The sequence below is a fragment of the Bubalus kerabau genome, chromosome 21, assembly GCF_029407905.1.
Source record: "Bubalus kerabau isolate K-KA32 ecotype Philippines breed swamp buffalo chromosome 21, PCC_UOA_SB_1v2, whole genome shotgun sequence".
NCBI lineage: Eukaryota > Metazoa > Chordata > Mammalia > Artiodactyla > Bovidae > Bubalus > Bubalus kerabau.
The window spans coordinates 23,534,175-23,555,189 of NC_073644.1; the positions used below are offsets into that span (position 1 = coordinate 23,534,175).

General features: G+C 47.5%; 1 protein-coding gene across 7 annotated transcripts in view; it reads right to left on the minus strand.

Annotated features, from left to right (window-relative positions):
* The window catches only part of FHOD3 (formin homology 2 domain containing 3), a 524,125-nt gene that overhangs the window by 77,546 nt on the left and 425,564 nt on the right, over nucleotides 1-21,015 (minus strand). For all 7 annotated transcript variants that reach the window (XM_055559620.1, XM_055559619.1, XM_055559618.1 and 4 more), the window contains 2 exons: nucleotides 18,516-18,730; nucleotides 2,170-2,460 (listed from right to left, as the gene is read on the minus strand). In XM_055559620.1, the coding sequence (XP_055415595.1) occupies nucleotides 2,170-2,460; nucleotides 18,516-18,730 (506 nt within the window). The remainder of the gene's footprint in view (nucleotides 1-2,169; nucleotides 2,461-18,515; nucleotides 18,731-21,015) is intronic.

Consider the following 21,015-nt stretch of genomic DNA (forward strand, 5'->3'; position numbering starts at 1 on the left):
GACAACCCCATCCTCACTGCATTCAAGTAGAGACAAAACACCATTTTGGAAGTAACTACAACAAAGTGTAATCGATGCCACGATAAAGCCTCTCATTCTAATGCCAGGCAGTACAACACCAAAAACAAAGAAAAATAAAACCACACACTTGCAGTAAGTTGAATCTCTTTCAAGCTCTACAAATTCATTCTCAAATAATAGCTACAACCATTAGCAAAAACATGGGGAATCACTTTGATTGCCTTTGTGATTTGGTTGAGAAGATTCTGAAAAGCAAGAACTATGAGGACAGAGCTTCCCTGATTCCTGGCTGCTGATGGTGGCTGTGAGCAGTGGGATATTTTAGGAACCAATAAGCTACAACAAATAAACATGGCCACATCCCTTAACAGCACCAGACTGAAGCAGAAAAGCCACTGCTAAGCTCCAATTCCTGGACAGTACCAGCTTTCGGTAGGAAGTCAATGGTTCTTCACTGGGAGTAGAGTCTCCATTTTTGGAAAGTTGTCCTTATTTGGAAAGATATTGGGCAATCTGATCCAAGAAAGTTCTTTGCCCTGGCTTATTTCTACTAATTCAACTTGTTGATATGTTTTAGGCTTGCTAAACCTAGTTAAGATTAATAATCCTTAAAGCTACTCATAATGCAATAAAACATGATTTAAGGTCAAACTGATCAACAAGACTTACCCGACACTCTGTACTGTGACCAAAATTACATTAAATGTGAATAACAGCAAGTAAAATCTGAGAGTATAACTATAATCTGACTTTGAAAGAAATTTAGTATCAATATATGTAATCCTTTTAGCACCCACATATTCAACCAGACACAAGATTTTCAATGCAATGATTCCTAAACAAAGTCTTCAAAGCCTTTTCCTTTTCATTGAGACTATATATATATATATATATATATATAATTAAATATAATTATATAATTGTGAAAACTGAAATATTAGACTAAGCCATTGGTTGACAGGTCTCCTGAATGAATTATGGCTTCATTCATTCGTTCAATCTTTGTTCACTTGTCCAGGCTTCAGAGAAACTGTGTTCTTAATCTGTGAACTAACACATCATGCACAGATCGTGCCACTGATTGGCAGTCCCTTGTGGAGCCTTCATGCTGCCTTCTGGGCCTAAGACGTAGGGTCCTTGAATCTGTGTCACTGCGTAACTTAATGAAGGCTGCCCCATAAGACATGTCTCCACAGGTAAGGAGTGTCTGTCAAGAGAGGTAGCTTCCTGACACCGCACACAAGTCATGAGTCGGAACACCAACTCCATGGTGTCACACATGAATTATAATTCAAATGATGGGGGTGGGAGGGGACATATGTATACCTATGGCTGATTCACATTGTTGTATGGCAGAAACCATCACAACATTGTAAAGCAATTCTCCTCCAATTAAAAATTTAAAAAGTCATTCAAATGATTATTTGAATCACTTACAATTTCCAGAACCCTCTGTGTCACCTTCCCCAAGTCCCTAATGAGAACTAACATTCCATTTGGTCCCTAAACATAAAGTCACCATCAAACAGGTGAAACTGAATGACCATCAGGCATAATACCAAAAAGGTATGATTCTATAAGAAAAAGCACGTACTTAATATGGAAGAAAACAGTGGTCCTGAGTATATTGTAGAAAATTACCTAAATTACATACATTCCAGCAGAGCCCATCAAACTGACCTCAGCACGCTATGAACTGGCCCTTTTTAAAAGTACTCATACAATTCACTTTACCAAAGTTGCTCTGGTCTGGAATGTTTAGCCACAATGGCTCAACACACTTCACTGCAAAATTAACTCTTTCAAGGGAGCAGATAACAACACGACGTGTCTCTAAATTTAAACCAGAAAACAGGCACACTTATTGTTCACAATTTAACGGTTAGAAGGAAGCTGAGGAATTTCTCTGCTGGGGCTCATTCCTCAGGAGAAGGCCCTCATGGCCCTTTCCCAGCTGTAAAGTGATGGTGCAGCTGCATGGCAGGGGGAGGGAGCCCATCGTGGGGGCTGCTGGCTGGCTGAGTGCGGACACGCACCCTCCTCCAGACACGGGGCACCGTCTGGGGAGCGAGCTGGGCCAGCAGGTCAACTCGGAGGCCAGTGAGCCAGGTGCCCTGCGCCGGGTGCCCTGGGCGGGGGCTTCCTTACCCGTGCCCTTGTCCCGGGAGAGCTTGTCCTCCTTGTCCTCCCTCTCCAACGTGCTGCTGGAGGACGAGACGCTGGAGGCCGAGCAGTTGTCACGCTCATTCACTGCCTCATTCTGCCGCTCCTTCTCGCTCAGGGAGGCTCGCTCCTCGTGCTCGGGCTCCAGGGCCCGCTCCACCTCGCTCTCTGCTCCTGCGCTGGCAGGGGCTAGCTCCTGGCCGGCCTCATCGGCCACCTGCCCCACCTCTGCCTCCACGTCTGCCTCCGGTTCAGGCCCAGGCTCCCCGGCGCTGGCTGGGGGAGACAACAGAGGAGATTACAGTGAGGACGGGAATTTCGAGGCAACGTCAAGTGAAAGGGAGTGGAAGGGAGACCAGACGTGAGGCAGGCAGAATTTGAAAGTGGCTCTGGACTCCCGTTGCCTGGTTATTCAATCAAACACTGCAGGGAAGGGGATGGCGGCTGGCATTCATGTCTCAAGTTGCTCGACCTTACAATACAGAGATCTCTCAGGTGGGTCTGATCCAACCTGGTGAGCCTTTTAGAAACAGAGTGTTTTCTCATTAGCACCAGAAAAAGATGTCAGAGAGATCAAAAGCACACGAAGTATTTGTCCCACCCGTGCTGGCTTTAAAGATGGAAGGGCCCATTGACAAGGAATGTGCTGGCCTCTAGAAGCTGAGAATGATTCCTGGCCAATAGACAACAAGGAACAGGGACCTTAGTCCTGCAAGCATGAGGAACTGAATTCTGCCAACAACCTGAAAGACCCTGGAGGTGGACTCTTCCCGGGCCTCCCAATAACAGCCCCACCAGCCACAGCCTTAACTATGGCCTTGAGATACTCCTGGCCAAGAACCCAGTTAGCCAGGCTGGGTTTCTGACTCATGGGAACCATGAGATAATAAACAGGTGCTGTTTTGAACAGCTATGTTTGTGGTAACTTGTTACACAGCAACAGCAGACTGATACATGATCCTTTTGCTTCTTCAGGGAAAAGGAAATAAGTTCATGGTGAATCAAGCTGATTAGCAAAGAGCAGTATGATTTTCTTTTAAGTTATCAGTTGATATAAAATATATCCAGTTGACATAAATAAATATTTATTGGGTAATTCTACTTTTTTTTGGCTGAGCTGTGTGGCATGTGGGGTCTTAGTTCCCTGATTAGGGACAGAACCCATGCCCCTGCAGTGGGAACATCCAGTCTTAACTACTAGACCACCAGGGGAGTTCCAGTCAGAGCTTTTATCAGTGACTAAACCAGAATGGGTCTGGTTTAGTCACTGATAAAAGGGTCTGTCACCCTTTGCTTGAATTATGTCTGCTCATAATGTGATGTTTGCTTCCCTGGTGGCTCAAACAGGAAAGAATCTGATTGCAATGCAGGAAATGCAGGTTTGATTCCTGGTTCAGGAAGATCCCCTGGATAAGGGAATGGCTACCTACTATAGTATTCTCACCTGGAGAATTCTATGGACACAGGAGCCTGGTGGGCTACAGTCCATGGGCTCACAGAGTCGGACACGACTGAGCACCTAACACTTTTACTTTTTCACTTTCAATGTGATGTTAGTCCATACACTTGGAAGCTATCTATAAGCATCACCCACAGGCAAAAAACTCTAAACCTGTCAAGGCTGGAGATTTGTGGCTCAGGTTCCACGGATGTCATCCCCTAGAAGCCGGGAAATGACACAGTCTGCCATATGCATATTTTTACTGAGTAACCCTCTCAGCTGTGAGCTGTGGATGGATAGCAAAATGATTGGGGAGATATATATATATATATATATATATATATATATATATATATATAGCCTTCCATGAAGGCCAGGTGAGGAAGAGTCACTCCTGAGGGCTGGGCAGAGCCACATGGCTGGAATCCTGGCAGTACCACCAACAGCACGTGTTCTACGTCTACACACATACTGCTCGAAGCAATGCAGAGATTCAGGCAGGGTCTGTGCATGGGAGAAGTGTGAGGGGCCTGCCCAGACACCTAAGAACAGGCAGATGATGGGGGGTGGGGGCTCTCTCTTTGTGGGGACAACCTGCCAGCTCAGGTGAGCGGGGATGGCTGCAACAGGGCACCCAGTGCAGGCCCCCAGCAAACCAGGCAGTGGCATTACTATGCAAGAGAAAAGCTCAGGCATCGCTGGGCAGGGGGCCCAGCTGCCCTTCAACATCCCAGCAAGAAGCCATTCTGCCAGGCCTCACTGGGTGCAGAACCACCACCCCTCATCTGCTCTCAGGCTGTCTTCCCTGGAGAATGAGTCTGGGAACTGGAGAGGAAGGCAGTAGAGAGATGAGATGCCAGCCTCTCCTTATGTGCTGGGTAACTTCCAGCCACCCCAGGGAAGTGATCTTCTTCCCAAAACTGCCCCAGGGCCTTTTATGTGGGAACTGGATGTACAGCACGAAGGGACTTCTGCCCACCACCCCCTCCCCGGGCTTGATGACACATTGCAAGCCTTCTGCTGGGAACTCCAGCCTAGCATAGGCACCGGCTTCCTGGGAGAACAGAGGAGATGAGGGTGAGGTGGCAGAGGTCCTCTGCAGTCTGTTGGGTGTCCCTCCGGGGTGTCCCCAAGAAGGCTGGTTTTGGAAGCCCCATCTGATCATGTGAGAGCAGTTTCCAGACTGAGACGCACGGGCTGGCAGCAGCAGGAAGAAGCTGAAGGGCACACGACTGTGAGTCCGTGTGCCCAAGAATGGGTATGTCGAGTGTTTTTCCTTAAAAGCAAAAACTGAGCTGGGTACAGGGAGAGAGTGAACAGACCTTTGAGAAAAAATCCCTTCGGTGTTGAAGGACTCTGTACGGCAACTGCCTTTTCATCTGATAATAGAGTATTTAGCAAAGAGATACACAACTCCCCTCATTTTACCAGCACAGCAAAAGCACAGTTTTAGCAACAGCAGTGTCATCGTTGGGTTGACAGAGAGCATATGTTCTTACACACATTTACTTCAGAATAGCCACATCAAAATGAAAATGTGTTTCCAACAGCCTAGCATGTGGCATGCATTTAAGTTTTAATTGGTGAGCATATGGCGAAAACTGGCGAGGGTGCCTCCGCGGGGCTTTATGGCTGACGGGGAGACGGCTGCAGTTGGTTGCCATCAGCCTATGTCTACTCCCCATCCCCAGCAGACTGGCAGACAAAGCAGGAAGGATCCATCATTTGACGGCTGTCTGGCTCCAGCCTACACACACTCCACTCTCACGTGTCCTTCCATTTTAAGCAGGGACTCTGGCTCCTGATCAGCCAGGGACTTTAGGGACAAGTGAGGCAAGGGACATGCAAGCTCTAGAAAGCCACACACTCTGCGGAATTAGCAGTGTAATTTCATCCTGCTCTGTTCAGGCCTTACTTCCTGGAGCAGACATTTAAACGTGTGATCTGACCGCTGGGGTGCTGTCTCTCTTTCATCACTGCTGGGGAGACCGTCGTCTCCAAAACTACGTCCTGACCAGAACTCGGGCTCAGTGTCCGCAAGGCCTCACTGCGGATCTGTAGCGTGTGATGCTATTCTATTGACGAACCAATTAAAGAACGTTCACACACAGTCCATCAAGCCAAACCACCAAAGACGGAGAAGGGAGGGGACGGGGGCATACACCTGGGCTGCTCAGTCCTGACACCTTCTGCACAGAATACACCAGGTGACAGGTGTGTCCAGGACACAACACACACTCCTGCTTTCAGAGGGCTCACCACCGGGCTGGCGACAGGCCATGAAATCACATCAGTGGGGTCACGGTGGTATGGGGCCAGGCAGCCAAGTGAGGGACCTGAGAAACGAGTAAGAAGTCCCTGGACAAGAGGCACAGCTGAGCCCTCCTCCAGCTGCATTAATCAAGCCCGGGAACAACGAGGCACGAGTAACCTGGGGGCCAAGACTCTGCCTTCCTTTCACGCCCAAGGGCCCCCAGTGTGGTCTTGGGACCAGTACCTGCTCAGAAAGTTCTCATGGACACTTAGGAAACACCCCAAAACTAGACACTGAACTCCAGAACATCTCTGCTCCACTTCGCTTTCTCTTTGTCTGCACCTTTATCACCAATGGAGAAGGCAATGGCACCCCACTCCAGTACTCTTGCCTGGAAAATCCCATGGACAGAGGAGCCTGGTAGGCTGTAGTCCATGGGATCACCGAGAGTCGGACACGACTGAGTGACTTCACTTTCACTTTTCACTTTCATGCACTGGAGAAGGAAATGGCAATCCACTCCAGTGTTCTTGCCTGGAGAATCCCAGGGATGGGGGAGCCTGGTGGGCTGCCGTCTATGGGGTCTCACAGAGTCGGACACAACTGAGCGACTTAGCAGCAGCAGAAGATCCTTGATAGGGCCTCCCTGGTGGCTCAGATGATAAAGAAACTGCCCGCAATGCAGGAGACCTGGGTTCGATCCCTGGGTCAGGAAGATCCCCTGGAGAAGGGAATGGCAACCCACTCCAGTGTTCTTGCCTGGAGAATCCCAGGGATGGGGGAGCCTGGTGGGCTGCCGTCTGTGGGGTCGCACAGAGTCGGACACGACTGAAGTGACTTAGCAGCAGCAGCTATCACCAACAGTCCCCTCCACAAACACACAGCTGTTCCTTTGGAGTCACCCCCCCAAATCATGCCCACTGCTCTCCCAGCACCCTGGGGGAAAGTACCATCCACACTGGCTGAGTCCCTGGGGAAACAGGAGGAACCACGCAGGCCTACAGGGAAAGTCCTCAGGGAGCGAAGGCATTTGCCAATACCGAGGGATGAAAATTGCTCACAACATTTCATGGACACCCAACAATGATGTCAGTGGTGAGAAGCACAAAGACACACGACTCAGATCCAGCACTACAGACCTCGCGTGCTTATTGTCAAGGAAGTTACAGAGCTGCTAAGAGATCCCACACAACACCCGTGACTTATGTACAGCAAAGGTGGGCAAACCCCACCGTCAGAGGACACAGGGAAAACCCCAGCCCCTCAGTTCCCACCAGCCACAATAGACAAATATTTATAAATGTGATGGATGTTCTAAGAGCAAAGGCATGGTGCCCTGGGAGGGTCCGGCAAGGGTTTCTAGCAAAGCCTGGGAAGGGTCCTAAGACCCTGTGCTTAAACGGTACTAAGCATAGTCTTCAAGGGGGAAAAGGAACTAAAGAGGAAAAACTGGGCAGAGTTCTGGGAAGAAGGAGAAGCATGCGCAGAGACCAGGGGCATGGGGCAAGAAGGAGGAATGAAAGACATCTGGGGTTGGGGGCTGGGGCAGCAAGCCTCGAGGGTGAGTTAGGGACCTGGGACTTCACACTGCGGGGGGTGATGGGTGCTTAGGAAGAGACGGGCCATGTTCCACATGACCCAAGAGAACTCCTGAATATACCCACGTCACAGACAAATCGCAGTTCCCGCGGGGACAGCTGAGATGGGCTGGTAGCTTCAGGGGGAGACTCCTAGTCAGTGTGGTGTGAACATTCAGGAAGCAAACCCTGCAGACAAAGAGGCTGAGGAGAAAGAGGTAAATGCCAGCTGGTGGGGCTCAAGAGGAGAAGAAAATGTATAAAGGGCATCATTGGAAGAACACACGGGCAAGGGATCCCCTGGGTGGGGACGGGCAGTGTGTTCTATCCAAGGGGCATGGGAGTGTTGCAGGCCAGTGGCCAGAGCACAAACTGTCTACTAAACCCCAACCTCTCTGTGGGGAGGGGTCTCTCACTGCTCTCAGAAAGCGAGGGTGGGAGGAAACTGCGAGGGCTTAGGTCCAGGTGCCAGACAACTCTTCTCCCCACGGTGGGTGCAAGCTTGGAAATGAAATGAGGACATGGCAAGAAATGCTGGGCAACACAGAAGGCGTCCAGAGCTGGGATCTGTCTTCCTGGACCACATCCTGAGACAGCAGACTGATGGGATCTTGGCATTGCAAGGACACGCTTAGCAAAGGCCAGAAAAATGCATTTGGCCGGAACCTGCACTGACTTGATTCAGAGAACTTTAAATTTTAAGGTTGGAGGTGGGGGAGTAGAAGGGAGGAGAAAGAAAAAAAATTAAACTGTCTAAAGAGATATGGGGGATTTCCCTGGCAGTCTAGTGGTTAAGAATCCACCTTCCAATGCATGTTCGATCCCTGGTTAGGGGACTAAGACCCCACATGCTGCAGAGCACCTAAGCCCACACGCCACAGCGAAGATCCTGTGTGCTGCAACAAAGACCCGACCCAGCCAAATAGTTAAACACTAAAAAGAGATATGGTAGGGGATAACATGGGCTTCCCTGCTGGCTCAGGCAGTAAAGAATTCACCTGCAATGTGGGAGACCTGGGTTCGATCCCTGGGTGTGGAAGATCCCCTGGAGGAGGGAATGGGAACCCACTTCAGTATTCTTGCCTGGAGAATTCCATGGACAGAGGAGCCTGGTGGGCTACAGTCCATGGGGTCGCAAAGAATCGGACACGAGTGAGTCACACACACACACACACACACACGGGATAATTTACAGAATGTGGAAGAGTATCTACAGTATATTCAAAAGAAGTAACAAGGAACTGGGTGGCTGCCAGCCTGTGGGGAGGGACTCATAAACTGATCACGACCACTAAAAGGGAGTCTTTATCCAAAGGAAACAGATGTTACAGCAGAGAGGTTGGGAGCCAGGATGAGAACCATCAACCTGAGAACCATGGGGGAAGAGGAAAAACCTAACTGTGTTTGTTGAAAGAAAAGAAAAGGGTGCCCTGTCTAATGACCGAGATGTCCTTGATACAGATCACAAAACTGGGCAAGAGAAGAGGACCGAGCAGGTCTTAAGGATTTCAGGCAGCTCATCCCTGTTTCAAGTCAGCTAAGGCAGACATCAACTCAGACTAGCTAGTTCTTTGTCCGCACTAACTTCGCATCTGATCTTACCTGACCTCAGGCTCTGCTTGGCCTTAAGTGAATTAAAAACAAAAGCTACCATCTACAGAGTGCCTCTGACACATGGGTGCTGTCCCAGGAAACAGGGGCATGTCACCCTATTTACTTCTCTTACCAACGAAGTGAAGATTAATGTCCCCATGTGAGAAACGAGGAATGGTGTTCAGAGAGGTTAAGTAACTCATTCAGGGCCACACAGCAGGCTGGATACTCTTGGCCTGCTCCGAGGCCCATTCTCTGTCCTGCTTTGTGCCCTGGAGGCCAGCCTCTGTAGGGAGGAGCTCCTGCGTTTGCTTTCCCTCTCACTTCCAGGTGGGTCAGCCCTGGGAGGCACCTGCAAAGGCAGGAGGAAGGCGAGGCTGGCGTGTTTATGTTCCCGCTCTTTATGAGGGGCCAGCTGGGCAGAAGATGTCAGCATTCCTGTCCTCAGGGCTCCCTTCCCAAGGCTACAGCTCTTACCCAGCCCGAGCTGTTCCCTTAAGTTTTTCCAGGCCTGGAGGCAGAAATGGTGTTGGCGGTTCCCCGCTGCTGCTCGTCTCCGGGCACTTCCGTGCACTCTGAACGTCCCACTCTGCACCTCTGCACATGGTCCCTTCACGGCCGGCCCATGGGCCCTTTGAGCATGCGTCACCTACTTCCAACAGAACCTTACTGACAAGCGGAGCTGGGATTTGACCTTGGATCGGCCTGATTGAAAAGCCTGGGCTGTTAATCGTGATGTTACACTGTGTGGTGGGTGACTTAAGCCACAAAGACAAGTACATAACCATTCCTGAAAAAAAAAAAAAAACACCAAAAAGTGGGCACGAACGTTCCAGCTCTGCTTTCATCAATGTCCCTGACTGCTGAGTCCAGAGTGTCCAACTGGAATCCCCTGTCATGCAATTTCTCTTTGAAGAGATAAACGGCTGGTAGAAAGATCTGAATTTAATAAGTCTTTGGGTGGCTTCAATTGATTTCAGTCTGTGATGGTGTCTCGATGACTTTGCCAGGACTTGGCTTTCTGGCAGGTCTTATGAAACTGAGGGCTGGGCCAGCCAGTTCTATGATAGCTGCTCCAAATGGTGTGGATTCCAGGGACCTCCTCAGTTCAGAGCTAATAACTAACACCATGGACTTTAAACTTGTGGTTTAATCATATAAATGTGAAAAAGGTCCCAAGAGAAAATGCTCACAGCTTTGAAAATTCTTTAGATTTTGCCGTTGGTGTTGGGCCAATTCTTTCTAAGCTGTTCACTCAGATTCACTCTGGAGCCGGATTTCTCAGGCTCAGGACTCTGGATATCTGGGGTCAGATACGCCTTTGTTGTTGCGGCGGGGTGGGGGGGTGGGGAGCTGCAGCCTATTGTTCTATGCATTGTCGGATATTCAGCAGCATTCCTGGCTTCTTCCCACTGGAGGCCAATAGCAGCTCCTTCCCAGTTCTGACAACCAAAAATATCTCCAGATACTACCAAATGTCCCCTGAGAGCAAAAACCACTCCTGGCTGAGAATCATTGCTCTATAGGAACAGGTTCATTAGGATGGGCCCAAACTCAGTCCACTTCAGCTTATTCCAAAAAGACACATATTACCTGCAAAATACCGATTCACTGGTCTAATGAATTTGTATGCCTTTAAAATACAACCCAGCTTTGTCCTCAAAATTAGAGCCAGAGTTTTCAAACAGGCTCGGGCCTAAACCACCTCTTAAGATGAAATCCATATATGTTCAAAATTACTTTTAAAAGTCCTTTTGAAAGATACCACCTTGGAGATCCCACACCCGCCCTCAGAGTTCCGACAATCCAGTTTTCACTGAGCTTCAGTGGAACGCTGTAAGAAGTCCTGGGCTTAGAGTCACCGGCCAAGTTCTCTCCAACCACAGGTCCTTGGACTCTTAAATCACACTGGGTGCAGCAAGCTGTTTAAACCACAAGAGACACATGAGATTCAAGAATGGCTCAAGAGAAAAACAGAGAGATAGAGAACAAGACACCTTTCCACTATGAGGGTGGTTTGGTCCTGATGGAGCGTAACATGTAAAGGTGGTTACGGTGGTAAGAAACTCATTGTGGGGACTGGATACCCAAGAGTCTTGAGTGCCACGCAAGGTCTTAACTTCCTGTTGTAGATGATGGAGAGCCACTAACGGGTTTTAAAATCATGGTATAGACATGATTTTTTTGGGGGGGGAGGGGATTGGGCTATAAGAAGAACCTGGGGAGGTAAGATATAGTAGAAGCTATAGAAATGGTCCAGATCAGGGATGGTTAAGACTGGACTGAAGCACTGACAACGGGGAGACAAGGGAGAGGGCTGATTTGAGGGAAAAGAGCACATCGACATTTGGTGACTGACTGGATGTAGGGGCAAGCATTAAGGAAGAAGTCAAAGTTACCTATCTGCTTCCAACCTAAATAAGGAGGCCAAGAGAAATGGTCTTAACCAGACAAGGACTGGGAGGTATGAGCAGATTTGCTAGTTTTATGGGGGAGAGATGAGGGACACCTCCCATCAAAATGCCCCTGACTGGTACTTGGTAAGTCCGAAGTGTCTAAGGCGTATTCAGATGGTAATGTCTAAGGAGGTTGGATACATGAGTCCTGAGCTCAGGAAGGCCACAGATGGAGAGGCAGACACGGTGGATTTCAGCACTCGGCAGGTTGCTAAAAATTACAGATGGGCCTGTGAAGGTACAGGAGGTGTGGCGTGAACACAGAGCGTTGCTGGAGAAGGAATCCTGGAAAAATCTGACACCTGGGGGCAGCTAGAAGAAGAGTTGGTAAGAAGATTGAGACAAAACGAGGACAAACGTGAGACAAGATGATGAAATCACAATGACAGAAGACGACGATGATATGAAAGCCCAGTAACACTTTTGAGTCTAGAGAGTTCTAGAAGAAAGACAGAGTTGCTGAACCCAGAAAGCCAACAAAAAGCTACTGGAACTTCCCAGTGTATCTGGTGGAGGTGGCTTCTTTAGAAGATCTCACAGCTTTGGAAAGCTCTAAAGATTTGTGGAACTCAGGAAAGGTCTTGAAAAAGCATCCTCTTAGGGGCTGGAAAACCAGTGTTTGATCATCCTGCCTCACTGCTGGTGTTATACCACTTTGTACAAATGCCTTGGTGGAGTGCGTGGGGAAAGGCAGGGGTATGGGGGAGGAGGGACGCTGGGGGGAAAGAGGGGAGATGGAGATGGCAGAGGAGAGAGCAAGGTCCTGAGCACAGATAAGGAGGCGAGAAGAAACCTGAGTTATTCCTCTTTGCTGTACCACACTGACTGAAGAAGGTCCACAGCCCCGCCTGGGGAGGCCTTCTGACTGTAACTGGAAGCACTTACCAAAGGCTTTCCCCTGGGATGAAAGGCACTCCTGTCTCTCCGGATGCCCTGGAGCACCTCCAGACGCACACAGTGCCTGCTCCCCACTGGGCTTGATAGCTCCTGATACTCTTTCTTCTTGTCAAATAAGAACAAACAAGCCAACGGCTGTTTCAAACTTGGATTTTTTTGTTTACATTAAACAGTTTTTAGAATGAAAATTTCATGATAAAGGTTGGTTAAAAATCACTATAACCCCAACCTTGGAAACAATTCTCCATGGGTCTCTCATTTCCGGAGTCTTACAAGCAAAGCCACCATAGCCTTGATTCTGGACCATCCTTCTAAGGAGGTATGCATAGAAAACAGCCTTGTAAGACAGAGACAGTCTCCCTCTGGAACCAACCACTACTTGGTTTATCGCCCACTGTGAGCAAGATCATGTCTCTCTCTGGGATAAAGGGAAGATGCGCTAACTGCCCAATAAAGATTTGAGATCCTTCAACTCAGGGTTCCACTCAGTGTGCGCAGGTGTCATGTGGGCTTATTCACATCACCTTGTGGAAACTGCAACTTGCAGAAATGGCACAAATGCTGCTATCTTGGCTTCTACTATCGCTGTGAGTAATAAAGTCCTTTGTTTCTGACCCAGGAGTTTCGTGTCTTCTGCCAACATCCATGAGATCATGGCGGGCTAACTTACTAGCTTTTAAGTAGGGTGAAGTCTCAGACCTTTGGCAGATATTGACACCTATTTGTCATCTATGAGATTATCATGGCACTCATATAACATCCTGCTTTAACAACAGTCCCAATGCCACTCTGAGCCTTATCTTTACTTAAGTAAACTTCAGTAGGATTTATACTTTGCTTCAAAAAAACTCAGGACTATTTAATGTTTTATAAAATGGTACAAGAAGACATACTGCAGGCAACTGTCATTCTCTGTAAGAGGAAAAATGGGAAAGTATTATCTGTTCCTTTTTTTTAGAAATGGAGAAATGGCAAGCAGAAAACTCCCATGATTCACAAAGGCTGTCAAATGTTCCCCAGCAGGCATAGCAGGCAGGGCCCTGGCCTTGCCCTTGGGTTGAGTCCCTGAGAGATTCTGTCTCATCGTACAAATGGCATTAAGTAGCAGCAGTCAGGTGAGGTGGGGCAGCCCTGAGTCACAGAACCACCAGGAATCTAGTTTCCTGCCAACTCACGAAATCCTGGACTGGAGGTGTCCAGAAGCTTTATGCAAGGGAACCAGCATGCATTAGGCTGATGATGGATGATATTCCACTGCTTCTGTGCCAGCTGGAAACAGGATGCCAGATGTTTCTGATCTCTACTCTGTGGACAGGGTAACCTAGGAGAGCACCTTTTTGCCTGAAGGACACCGAAAATATGTTACACAATGAAGGTAACAAAGATGCTCAGTCAGTGACTGGTAACAATGACAGTAGCCATGATGAATGAAAATGATGAAAAATGATGATTCGCGGAAACAAATTGAACATTTCATGCCATTACTGTATGTCTACATTTTATTTCCAGGTGTGAAGATCAGAAGACTAGAAGAATCATCATATTTACTGTAAACACTTACGGGCTTCCCGGGTAGCTCAACTGGTAAAGAATCCACCTGCAATGCAGGAGACACTGGTTCTATTCCTGGGTCAGGAAGTTCCCCTGCAGAAAGGATAGGCTACCCACTCCAGTATTCTTGGGCTTCCCTGGTGGCTCAGCTGGTAAAGAATCCGCCTGCAAGGTGGGAGACCTAGGTTCTATTCTTGGTTTAGAGAAAATATTAGTTTACCATGCCCATAATTTCTGTAAGCGCCTCCAGCTGAGTGCTGGTGAATAGGCCGTGACCACATAAGCCACATTTTATATCTCCAGCGCCAAAGAGTAAGACATTTGGAAATATGTAGGAATCAATTACAGGTAGAAAAAAAATCATACTGTTGAACGTATTCTTCTTTGACATAGAATTAATAGAGTATGGTAAATTTCTAAATGCATCTGTAACATGCTAGCTGTGTGTGTAAAATAAAGAGTACCGAGCTCAAAATAAGAAAAATAATCTAGCCATTATGTGTGCTTTCGTGGCTATATTAATGAGTGAAATCACCTTATCAACTCTTGACAGCATCTTCCTTCTCCTGGGGATGGTCATTTCTCTCATTTAGCCTCAGGGGCCACTCAGGTATTGGAGCCAGGGAGCCTGGGAAGAACACAGTTCAGGCCTCCAAGGAAGGCAGTTCAACCCCAAGGCATCCTGCATGGACCACCGTCAACACCTGGTTTCGAGATCAGCGATTTTCTCCACTTTGTTTCCATGAAATAGGTTACCGAGATCTGACACCCCCTGGCATAACAGTTTACCTTGCTGCACTGACTTCACTGTGGGCCCATAGATTATCTTTTTTTTTTTTCTGGCCATATTAAGTGGCTTGCAGGATCTTAGTTCTCCAACCAGGGATTGAGCCCCAGGCCCTTGGAATTGAAAGTGCAGAGTCCTAAACACTGGACTGCCAGGGAGTTCCTAGAGTATCATTGTTTTCAGTCCTCAGAGTAATTTCCTTAAAGCCACATCGAAGAACTCCATTCCAAAAGAACATTGCACCTTTTCTCTAGTGAGGAAAACTTGTTTCCAGAGTCATCTCTGAATGCTTTAAAATAACAGGAAACACATTTATTGGATAGATATTCTGATCGATACCATGAGGGCTCAGTGAAAATAAGGAAAGCATAATTCAAGCAATGGGACTTCCCTGGTGGTCCAGGGGATAAGACTCCGCCTACCAATGCAGGCGACACAGGTTCAAACCCTGGCCCAGGAAGATCCCATATGTCGCGGAACAACTGAGCCCGCGTACCACAACTACGGCGCCTGTGCTTTGGAGCCCGGGGACCACAACTACTGAAGCCCTGGTGCCCTAGAGCCTGTGTTCCACAACAAGAGGAGCACTGCAGTGAGAAGCCCTTGTATTGCAACGAAGAGAAGCCCCCGTCTCTGCAACTAAAGAAAGCCGTGAAAGCCATCTCTGCAGCAATGAAGACCCAGCACAGCCAATAAGTAAATAAACTTTAAAAAAAATAACGATTAAAGCAATGGATGAAGAGAGCGGTCCTTCCATGGTTGCCTAAACTGGGGGCTGTCTCCATTAATTAGAGCACAGCGCAAATGAGCGCACATGGGCCTGGCAGTTTGACACAAAGGAAAAATATTCAGATCATCACCACCAGTTTTAGGCACCACTGGGACAAACACCTGCTATGAACCACAAGAGGGCCAGATGGAAAAATAATTCAAGCACACAATGACTTGATGCTGGGAGCAGTGGCGTGATTTACACAAAAGTTACAGCAGATTTAGCTGGGAAGGTTTTTGGCTGAAAGATCTTACTAGACGCCACATAACGCTACAGGTATTTTACCGTTAACTCTTCCCTCTTTGTAAATATATTTTGTAAGGGAAAAGGTAGGGAAAGCTTTAATGTTTTCATATATTCTGTTATCGAAAGAATTTAAGTAAGAATTCACAAAGTGACCTTTAACCTTAAGGTATACATAATTCAGGAATAAATATTTGCTGTTCCTTTTTCTTTGTAAATATAATTCTGAAATGTAGGTCACAATTTTGATAGATACTGGGGAGAGGGTCGTGAGGGGATGGCATGGGATTCTTGGGAGCGTCACCACAGATACCATGGCACAATGAATGGCTGGGTTGGGAGTGAAACAGTGATCTTTACTCCCAGCATGGCACCAGCCAGATCTGAAGCACATCCCCATCTATCCGAGCCTCCATAAAGTATGGATAAGAGCATCTCCCTTCCTTACTGAGATGCACCACAAGGTATTAAAGAGCAGCATTTGGAAGGAAGCAGCTAAGTGCTATAGAAATGTGAAATGAATTATTAGCACATGACCCCACAAGGATAAAGAACGAAAAAGCGAGTCAACCCCTGACATGTTTGGACCATGCGCCAGGTGTTTGGTGCAGGACAAACATCTGGATGTGTGATTATATATTTTATTCTTCCCCCAGCTGTTGGAATATTCTAAATATTAGGGATCAGCAAAAAATTACTCTGAGCATTTGAAAATGGGGACCTGGTGAAAAGATGAGACCAGTAACCGGGACCTAGTGGAATGCTTCCAAGATGATAACAAACCAGGTGAAAAAAAACCCTTATGCCACACCTACTTTGTGTTCTGGTCCAAAAGCTCCAAATCAGAAAGATGCTTCATCAGTTCTCTTGAGAGCATCCTCCTACAGCCTTTCTTATTCTACACTTAGACTTTCCAACTGAATAACTCGGTTATATACTAGGACAAGGATGTTAGAACACTTTGCTAGCTCCAGCTGATTTGATGGATGATAATAACTTAATATATGATGGAAGTGTTTCTAGATTCTATAAGAGCCACTGCGTCTCCCCTCTCCCTAAGAAAAAAGGAAACACCAATGCTGTTTCGTTAATTTGTAACTGTGTCTAAATTCAAGTCCAATATTCCTTTTTCTGATGTAGATAACCATTTAGGGTGTGATTTCAGTCAAACATTTTCTTAGTCTCTGTTTACCCCTTCTCTGAAGAGGAAAATGACATTTGCTATTTATCTTTCTGAAAGCATACTGAAATAACCTTCCACAAATGCATATTATGTACATACAAAATATTTCCTGTGTTCTGATTAAAGGTTAAAACACTCTCTTTAATTGGATAGAATGGCTTCAAGTTTGACTGACACTGGACAAAATACTCGGGGAACTGTCTTGGTTTTGCCACAAACATCAAATAGATTAAAAATCTCGAGGACAAACAGTATTTATAGATACTGACAATTCCTTCTTAGCTTGGGGCCATTCTGTACGTCACAGTTTGGACAAAACCCTTCTGTAAAGTGCTGGAGATAACAACTCTTAGAGTTAAAAGTACCCAGATTAAGTCCTGAACCACAGCTTGCAGGGGGAATATTTTTTATATGGCCTCTGGAAATACCACCATTTAGATAGAACAGTGATATCAGGCCGAGTTTGGAAAGCACACTGCTGTTACAGAGAAATCTGTTTTCCTGATTCCCAGAGTCTTAACATTTTAAGACCGACATTACTCATCTAGGACTGAGCCATCTGCCCAGGACAATCTTCCATGGCTCCAGGACCAGGAGTAACAGGACATGATGGGGAGCTGGGACGGAACCAGCCCGCTCCAGGAGATTGAGACCCGAGGCTCGGAGAGCCAGCAAAGAACTGGACAGACAAGATGGTTCAGTTACAGCCAGTTCTGCTGAGGTCATGGAGTCCTGCCTTGTTTAAATTAGACTTTACGCCATATTTAGTCAACCTTCCTGGAGTTAAAAGTTTAGTGTCTCCGCTGTCTTCAGTTGGCTAAGCCTACAGCAGGCTGAGAGCCATCACACTCGATTAAACCAAACCGTGCTGGCTGCAGGGTCAGTCAACATGCAGCGTTAGGCGCCTGTACCCGAGGACCATCCTCTCTGACAACGTGAAAGAAAACGGACCACAATTTGCAGAGCCATCAGGAAAACTGCTGAGCTCCGAGGCTGCAGCATACAATGGCACTGCTTTTCTCCAAATAAAGCTAAGACGACCGGCAGTTTCTCCAGGGAGAGCCTGTCTGTCTGCATCTAACACAAGCATCTACGCCCACCCCCATACCACAAGCCAGTCATCTTTACTATCTTCTTTTTTTTCTTCTTCAATATTTTACTTCTGTTTCTTTGTTTGCTCTGGTTAATTTTACCCTCTATCAGTGTAACTTAAACCAGACCGACAATTCCTACAGGAGGAGCAGATCCAATAAATAGAAAACATGCAAATGACAGAGGAATAAATTAATCCTAACTTATTATCCTGTGACTTAGGATTAAATGTCAAAGTGAGTCTTATTTTCAGCATTCTCCCTTTCCAGTGATCATACACTGACAAGCTTTATAGATAATTTTGCTGTAGTAAGTGGCTTTGCAAACGCCTTGCTATTAGTGACACCTCAGGTCACAGCCACCCCTGAAGCTTCCCATTAGCTGCCTCTCAGTATGAGTTTGCACGTTGGGATGGTTCATGCTGCCTAGAAGCCTGTCTGATGTTAATTACCGCATCAGTTCCCCTCTCCTCTCCCTTCACTCACCTTGGGGATGCTGAGGCGTTCCTGGGGAGGAGGATGATACCGTGGGAACCTCCTGCGAGTCTAGAGATGAAGGGCTACGACCCAGAGGGGCGGGGGAGGCGGGGGCTGCCGGTGAGGTCAGGTCCAAGGAGAGGTCAGCTCTGCCCCGGCTCACACTCCGGCTTCTCAGCTCCTTCTCATGCGCCTCAGCTGCCAACTGCTCCAAGTATTTGTATCTGAAAGTTAAATTCCAAAGGGTTTCCGTAAAAAGAAAGAGGAGCCCGTGGCTGGTGCTTGTTTATGGATGAAACACCTGCAGAGTGAGCTGGTTTCCTGATGCAAAGAGCACAGCGCAGGGCTGGCTGGAGGGCCCGTCTGCCAAAAACACCCAGCAAAGCCAAGATGCTAATGATTAAAAATCCTGCATCATTCATAACCAAACAAATTGGGGGAAGTGGTAACATCACAGTCTCCAGATACCAGATCACTGCTGCAGAATCCTAGTTTGCTGTTTTAGGAAACATTTGTGCAAACAAGCCAAACAGCAATAATGACCATCAAAAAAGCCCCAATAGTGACAGCTGAAAACCACACGCCCTCAGAGCTCGCAGCTGTGAAATGGGAGGGTGCCTTGGTGCAGCAGACAGGAACAATGCCCCGAAATACCAAAAGGTTGTTGGATGAAGCCCTCCCTGGATTTCTGAACCTGCTTCAACGCTAACAGCAATGTGACTGGAATTCACTTTGTTCTCTCGGTGTCGACCATGGAAAGTTTTTTATATTCTAAAATATTTCTGAGTAGGACTCAGACATCCAATAGCTTGGCCCTGACGTCACATATAGTTTATTCATCAAAGTCAGTTTAAAAGAACAAAGATACATCTGTTTTGCATTTCAGGCAGGCAGAACCCACTAACTGTTTATTAAGACCAGCTACCAATCATATTCCTCATAGAGTGCTTTATAGATCAGACCAAAATAACTCTGAAATATGTGCCTCTTCCAGATGTCTGCTAATTTTACCCGTCATTATTTGTTCAGGAATAAATTCATGAACTCAGCTGTAGCAGGTTTTTGACTATCATGTGTGCGTGCATGCTAAGTCGCTTCAGTGGTGTCCGACTCTTTTGCAATCCTATGGACTCTCGCCCACCAGACTCCTCCGTCCATGGGATTCTCCAGGCAAGAATACTGGAGTGAGTTGCCATGCCCAACTTCAGGGAAGCTTCCCGATCTAGGGATCAAACCCACGTCTCCAATGTCTCCTGCATTGGCAGGCGGGTTCTTTACCACCGGCGCCACCTGGGAAACCCCTTTTGACTATCACACCCACCACAAAACTTTGCAAATGCTTATTCCAGACCCTCACTCACATCCACCTGAACTCATTGCTTTAGTTACTTCCCAAGGGCAAGCCCCCGGCCCTAGACACTGTAGCCCCCACCCAGACGCTGCACACACGGCGCTCTTACTTCAGCTGGATAAGAAAGGCAGAGCACACACACTGAACCTTTTAAAAGAATGCCTTTAGAAAGCACACATTTCTTCATCCATCCTTCGGGGGCGTGGCTCCCAGGTCTGCAGTCATCACAGCTCTCCCGCCAGGCCCCGGACAGGCTCGCACGCGCATCTTCCCCAGGGGGGCCTGTCCTGACCACCACAGCTGGAAGTGATCTTGCCCTTGCCTCTGAACTCATGTCGGATATGTAGCCCATTCAACTCAGATGGCATTTTACATTTACTGCCTGGCATATTTAGTCATCTTTTCACATGTGTATGTCTGTTTTCAACAAGCAGATGATAGGACTTTTTGAGAACAGGAAGATCACCATCCTCAGTTCTTTCCCTGGGCACCGTGCATTCATGGGCTGATGGGAAGGAGGCAAAGAACCCTCCAGGAGCAGCCCACCTGCTCTCGTCTCCCTGCGGCCCAGGGCGCCAGAGGGCAGGGCTGCAGATTTCACTTTCTTGCGGAGTGAGCTTACTTTCCTGGTGACTCTCTGGTAAAACGCATGATGTGGATCTGCATTTACAAATGTCTGTCTCATGGTTAACAGGGTGAAACTCGACCCAGAAAGAAAGCTTTAGAGACTCTGGACTTTCCTTGCCAACAACATCATCTCTCAAAAAGTAGGAAAAGTACCATAAAGGAGATATTTCTGAAGTTAATGCAGATGGGCCCCAAAAAACTACCAGGTGGTGGAAGTGACAGGAATCGTGGAAGACCGTGGTCTTGAGGGCAAGTGTTGGGGCCTGTATTTTATTATAAAAGGGCTGGGGGCAAATGGAAAGCCAGGAAGGCTGGGAGGCCAGGAGATCACATTACGGGCCCACATGTCCCCATGTGGAGTCCAAGTGGCAAGGGCAGGGGGCAGGAGGAATCCAGGGCAAACAAGAGGGTCTGGACATGTCCCAGAGATGGGGATCCTAGAGGAGGGAAGCCATGCTCTAGCAAAATCAGGGAGAGAAGTAACGAAGCCCCACACAGAAGGCTTCAGGCCAGGAGGACAACCCATCACCA